This window comes from Micropterus dolomieu, linkage group LG12, assembly GCF_021292245.1.
Source record: "Micropterus dolomieu isolate WLL.071019.BEF.003 ecotype Adirondacks linkage group LG12, ASM2129224v1, whole genome shotgun sequence".
Lineage (NCBI taxonomy): Eukaryota > Metazoa > Chordata > Actinopteri > Centrarchiformes > Centrarchidae > Micropterus > Micropterus dolomieu.
The window spans coordinates 14,068,851-14,075,570 of record NC_060161.1 but is presented as its reverse complement, the minus strand read 5'-3'; the positions used below and the strand labels follow the sequence as shown (position 1 = coordinate 14,075,570).

General features: G+C 40.1%; 1 protein-coding gene across 1 annotated transcript in view; it reads right to left on the bottom strand.

Moving 5' to 3' along the window:
• The window catches only part of si:dkey-183c6.8 (protein O-GlcNAcase), a 22,592-nt gene that overhangs the window by 14,369 nt on the left and 1,503 nt on the right, over positions 1 to 6,720 (bottom strand). Inside the window, exons 2-5 of the mRNA XM_046063731.1 lie at positions 5,801 to 5,852; positions 2,930 to 3,027; positions 440 to 570; positions 169 to 340 (exon numbers count right to left, since the gene is read on the bottom strand). Coding sequence (XP_045919687.1) covers positions 169 to 340; positions 440 to 570; positions 2,930 to 3,027; positions 5,801 to 5,852 — 453 coding nt within the window. The remainder of the gene's footprint in view (positions 1 to 168; positions 341 to 439; positions 571 to 2,929; positions 3,028 to 5,800; positions 5,853 to 6,720) is intronic.

Sequence of the window (6,720 nt, the reverse complement as noted above, 5' to 3'; positions counted from 1 at the left end):
GGTCCTCTCCAACAGTCTGCAGGTAGGGAGACTTTGATATACTGGGAGAACACAGAGAACCACAGTACTCTACAGGGAGAGAGAAAGAGAGGTATATTACATATTTTTAAACTGCCCATTTCAAGTTTTATAAGGTTCTGTAGACCACAAATATTTCAGCACTCCCACCTGTTGGGCAGAATAGGAAGACAGGTGGTTCCCCCAAGAACCGATACATCTCATTGGTTACAGTGACCTGAGCATGGGCGAATGAAGAAAAGGCCTCGCTGTCGGCCTGACACATGGAGTGATCGATGTCATCAAACAGAATGGCGAAAGCCTGGCAACCCAGGTCTGATACCTGGAGAGAGAGATGAGATGAGAGAAAGAGAGACAGACTCAAAAAAAGTACAAAAAGTTACATTCCTGTAGTATTGTAGTACCTTACAGTTTCATATACCTGTCTCAGCTTGCGCTTGAGTAGTGTCAGATCACAGGAAGAAGAGAAGACGATGTCCTGACCAGGAGAGAGGGCGTAAACAAACTTCAGGCCTCTCGACTGGGCTTCCGCTATGAGAGTACGCAGCTGACCTGAGAGGTGGAGAGTAGAGGAAAAATCTAGTATATCTAGTTTAGACACACTGTTTGCAAATACTTTTAAACTATGATTACAGATGTTTAAACAACACCAGACTCTTCATATCATATGTATGTATCTTTCTATCTTATCTGAATTTTATATATCTCTTATGAACTCAGCTTGGCTTTAAATCACCAGGCCTCCATCCTAACGTCTACAGTCTTCAAGGTACTATAAAATAAAAGAATGAGCAACAAAAAACTGCTGACACCTTTAGGGTGGTAATGAAGAATAAATGGACAAATAAATGTCAAAAAGGCAATTTCATATTTGGGACAATGAATTTTCTGCCCGATTGAAGACAGAATTTCTGAGGGCTGCTCTGGGGTACGTTTCCCAAAAGCACCGTTGCTAACTACGGTAGCAACTTATGTTGTTGGAACTATCCAGATGCGACGCAACCATTTCCCAAAACCCAAGCTCGAACTATGGAAGTAACTACGTTGGTAACTTACATGGTACAATCCATTGTTAAGCGACCCAAAACCATGGTTCTGACAAATGTTCGCAAACATTGTCTTTATGTGGTATAGTTCGAACCACAGCTCCTGACGTGTGGTTAGAAGCTTAGTTCAAGGTGCTATGTCAGAAGGATGCAGTCGGGGTTGGTTGCAATATCGTGAGTAGGCAAGGAATGTTCGATAATCCTGCTGTTAAAACATATTTCAAGTTTTTTGAAAATACAGTTGTAAAAGTACTTTTAAATGTAGTGTTTGTTGTGTCATGGGCAGGGTTGCATCCATTCTGCAGGTGATTTCTCACAGATTACCCATCTGTTCAAAACAATATAAGTCACCCAAAGGTAAAAGGACAAAGCAGAACATGAAAAAGACCGGACTTTTAATATTCCCTTCATGTGTATGTGTGTACATTTTTAGGCCTATGAGGAAGATGGGTGTCCTCTAGGCTTCATTATAAACATATATAAGAAGAGAGCATACAATTCATTAAAGTACTGTAATGAATCAATCCCTAAGAGCTTTCGTTGCCATTAAGACAAAGACATTCATGGGATTTGAACCCGTGTCTGTCTCAATAGAAAACTTCCACAATTTCCCCCATCTATTGCACTGAGCTATTCTCAAGACTTATGGAACAGTGTCGGCTGAGCCATTTATAGTAGTGTTACTGTAAACATATTTCACTAAATGTTTTGTAATCGCTAATAGGTTTTCATTTTTTCTTCTTCTTTTCTTATTGCTATAAAAAAGTTAAATATTTAGGCTAAACAAAATATTCAGTTATATATTATTTAAATTGTTGGTTTTCTTGTTATTGCCAATATATGACTATAATATGAAAATAATAAGTCAGCATAACAATGACACTTAATATTGGGCACAACTGCCGTCTTTAGGCATAATATGACAACGTTTTGTCAGTTTTGCCAGTTTCCTGCTATGAAAGTCTGATGAACACATCTGGAAACATGTTAGATCGAACTACTATGTTGGTTTAAACTAAGTTAGTTCAAACCACGGTGGTACCAACAAGGTACGACAGTTTTGGGAAACGGTCATACTTCACACTTCATACATGCTTCGTTAGTTTGACAATGCATCGTACCAAGATAGTTTAATCCTTCCGTCATTGTACGCGAAACGCGCCCCTGGTGCGTATCTGAAGCAGGTTCTCTAGTCTGCAGTCAGTCTGCAGTATATAGTTCAGGTCTTTGGGGTCAAATTATCTTAAAATCGTGAGAACTTAAGAGGGCATTGAATTAGCATTTTATTCACTATGTCAAACTCGTGATGGACAGTTCGAAAAAACACTGATGCAGCAGAACCAGAGATGTCGTCTGTTTTATTCAATGCCTTTTTCCTTCCCAAACCATGGCACCTACATTATCCACAATGCAACTCAAACCACAATTCAGTTGGATATTCACGTGTGCTATTCTAGTAGCAGCTAATGTAACCGCTAGCCTCTAACAGAGGTGAGGAGCAGGCTACAGAGGTCTACTAAGCTCACTTCTTTTGAAATCCCCAGATTTTTTTTATTTCTTAAACTTGTAGTTTTCAGCCACACTGACCCTGACTCAAGTGACATCACTTGAGGCAATTTAAAAGACTCCATGCAGCTCCCTCTGGAGCCGCAGAAGGCTTTATACAACATTTTTCAAATATGTAGCAGCCCTCCCTAACAGCTTTAAATAGTCTTTGATGTGTAAAATTGATGAAGTTCCACTTTAAGTGATTTCAATATTACATGTCTAGCTTAGTAGGAAAACTTGGATGCATAAATATGTGGCTGAATGGTTGAATAGATAGACCTGACAGATAGATAGATGGGTGTATGGGACATTCTTACCCTCCTCTTCAGGAGAATAGACTTCTCTCCACAACAGTCTGTGTTTCAGGTCATCTTTTGGGCCATACAGGTAGGTGTTCAACCCCCAGTGCTGCATCCTGGCACAGAAAGCCATGGACAGAGGAGGCATGGGGAGGGAAAACGTTACTGGAGTGCAGGTTCAAGTCATTTCATTGCTACATCTGTTAAAAGAATAAACTTAAAGAGGAAAACACATTCACTTATGAAATGTCCAATGAAACCTTCACTTTCTTATCACCACAATGCATCAAGTTTTGACAGTTGCTTTGTAAGAATTTATTTATGTTTTACTAAACATTTTGAGCATTTACCAAGTTCAAAGATGATCTGGCATTTTTTTGTCCAGAGTTCAAACTGTCACTTTTTATATTATTTCTAAAAGCCTTAGTAAAGGTTTAAAAAGAGCTTTTCAAATGAATTAATCTGTTCTCACATTGCAGCTCACATTTCAATTTGATTTGAAGTCTGTGTAATTCTTTGTTAGTACTGGTACTCGCTGGTAAAATGTATTAATTTTACCCAATTAGGATCTCAGGAATGAAACATTATAAATGAAGTTAAGACAAGAGACCAACAGTGTGTGGGATTTTTGGTTTCTTTCACAGTCAAGAGGGGAAAAAATGGAAATACAACAAGCAGCAAGAAAATAGATCCAATGTATCGATCGTGGGGCTTCATGGCCGTCTCTGTTACAGGAAATGACCTCCTGAATTAGAAATAGAGCATAGTACTAGAAGTGAAACAATATCTGTATCACACACACACGTACACACAAAAATATGAACATTTCGCTCTCTCTTTCTGGAACTGGACCAGCTCTTGCCTTCTTTGTCATTTGTAGGTGGACTATGTTCTCATTCCCACCCTGCTTCATTTCCTGGACAGATGGTACATAAGTCGCCTCCACAAAGCTGCAACCTACCTCCCTCAAACGCAGAATCAGATACACACACATGCATTTACATACTGTACACTCACCCACAGCCCTACTCTAAACCAACTTACGCAACACTCAGTGTATGAAATTTGCCCAACACTTGAGTGTAAAACAGACGATCTATAAATAAACCTAGAGCCCACACATTCAGTTGCTGCTACACTGACAACGCTTTGGAAGTCAAATTCATCCTCATAGTCTCTCTATAAAACAGCGACGGCCTGTTTCACAAAGCGCTGCCAGTCGCTGCATCTGTACAGGCTACATGCATCAAGCAGCATCTATCATTTGAAAATCAATCATCAATCCATGTGCTATGATGATTTGTCAGTTTGTTTAAGAGCAGTGAAAACATCTTATCTCTGGGGAAGTAGTTGGTTCAAAACTGTTGTGGCAGTCTCAGTAAGACCTGCCTTGGTTTGTTTAGTGAAGATTGAAAGAGACTTGGCTCATGAGCCTCCTGCCTTGATATTTGATTAGTGTTTCATTGAGCGCTTATACTGTATAGAACATTTGATTATGTTGAATGTTGATTTTATCCGCTTTGGTCCAAAATCTTTATGTTGTCACGATTCTTGCAAAATACAGCCTTTTATGGCACTACAGTGATATCGCTCCGCACTCTGTGGCCACCAACTAGAGAGTGTGGTTGTGCTGAACAGCTCCCTGGTGTGAAAGTCTCTGCATGGAAAAAATATGTTGCTAAATAAAACACCATGGCCACAGAAAGATATTCCCTTTGTAAAGGCTAAGAGGACACATACTGTATATTCTGTATTAAGATGACATAATTATACTAATTCTAGTTTAAAGCTAGAGTGTGGGACTTTTCCATAAGTCAATGTCATTCAAGCCTTTGCCGAATGAGTTCACACAATGCAGACTAAGCCTATCACCATCCATTCATCCTTCAAAACGAGTTTTCTTACCACAGAATTTCATAAGTTTTATTGTAGCATTTAAGTGACACATTGAGATCTAAAACTTTTCAATCCTAAGAATAACATTCAATATTTGTTTGTTTGTCTGCGATGGACTGGCGACCTGTCCAGGGTGCACCCCGCCTTTCGCCCGATCTAAACTGGGATTGGCTCCAGCCCCCATCCATGGATGGATGGATTTTGTTTGTTTGATTTTTTAAACCCACAAAAATGCTAAGACAGATACTGGTCCAACCTAAAGACCGCATGCCCAAACAAAAGAAAAGCAATCTAGTTTATGCCGTCCAAAGCAGTGAGGAACGCGTAGACCTGTATATTGCTGAAACGAAACAACCTCTACACAGAAGGGCCAACGCTTCAGGTCAAGACTCAGAAATTTTCTTACATCTGAAGAATAAAGGATACTCTTTTGAGGATCTAGTATGTAGATATATTTTACAAAACACACAAATATGAACGTCATTGTGACACTAGGGGAAAAGTCAAAGGATCAACATTTATCAGGACCAGGGGTCAATAGGACTTTACTGGGCACCTGAATGTCTGCATATAATTTCATGGCAATACATCCAATAGTTGAGCTCTTTCAGTCTAACTGATTGTTAGACCAACATTGCCGCTAGCATGGCTTTAAACAATATCTATGGAACCAAATGATCTGCATCCCATCTTTGATCCTCTGTCTCCCCGTCCTATTGTCCATGGCTGAGTCTCAGAACTGAGAATGAGCCTGCTCTTTCTCTCAGTTCTGCCTGGCACTGAAATAAGAGGCGTGCAACTGGAATCAGCCCACGGGCGTCTGGTCTGTAGCTCCTGAGCTTACACTGTTCACGTGAAGAAGAAGAACACAACACAAAGACATCCCCTGTGTACAGGATAACAAGATATCACGGACACCTGTGCTCACATACATACAGCACAGTACATGCAACCTTGCAGACACCAGGTGGAAGAGAGCGGTGGCAGACTTACCATTGGAAGAGAACTTTCCTCTGATCCATAGACCAAGGCCTCCCATAGAAACCTGCAGAGGAAAAAAAATAAGTAAATTGGTGCATACATGTTCCTATAAATCTACAGTTTCAGATATACATGATCACTGACATAATCACTTGTAACTGATGTGTTTACTATTATATGCATTAATGGTTTGTGGAAATCATGTGTGATTACTGAATATGCACCATGGCATATATCTTATCATGTGGTTCTCTGAACAGTTATTTTGCTCCAAGCTTTGCAGCAATTAATCACAGACTGCATATTTATCAGCTCCTGGACACTATGAGGACATTACAGCTACAGTACTGCGTGTATGGACACATAAAAGGATGCAAGCTCCTCCTGTGCTTACTTGGTCACATCCCCTCTGTGTTTGGCAGAGGCATAATTCATCTCCAGCTACACTCTCCACCACTTTCTATTTTTAGAAATGGGAGCATCTCCAGTGTCCCTCTTCCTCCTTTGTGTCTTTTTAATAAGTCTGCAATATGTGTGTATGTATGTGTGTGTGTGTGTGTGTGTGTGTGTGTGCGTGGATACCACCACATGGAAATGAGAAACACATTTGAGGGGTCCCAAGATTTTTCCTCCTGTTCATCATCATCATCATCATCATCACTACTATCACTATCATTACATTGTTCTACCTCACATCCTGTCACAGCATCTCCATCATCATCACTTTAAAAAAAAAAAAAAAAGAATCACTAAATATTTATGAAAGTATTTATGAATCACTCAATGAGTGTGCGTGTACTTGTATGTTTGAGTGTGTGCAGGGGAGTGAAGGAAGTAGTGATCGGGGTAAGAAGGAGTTCAGGGATGGTTGGGAGTTTAGGAGCTGGACAGCCTTAGGTACAAAGGTTGCCCTTCTCCTCTGAGTTTTGCAG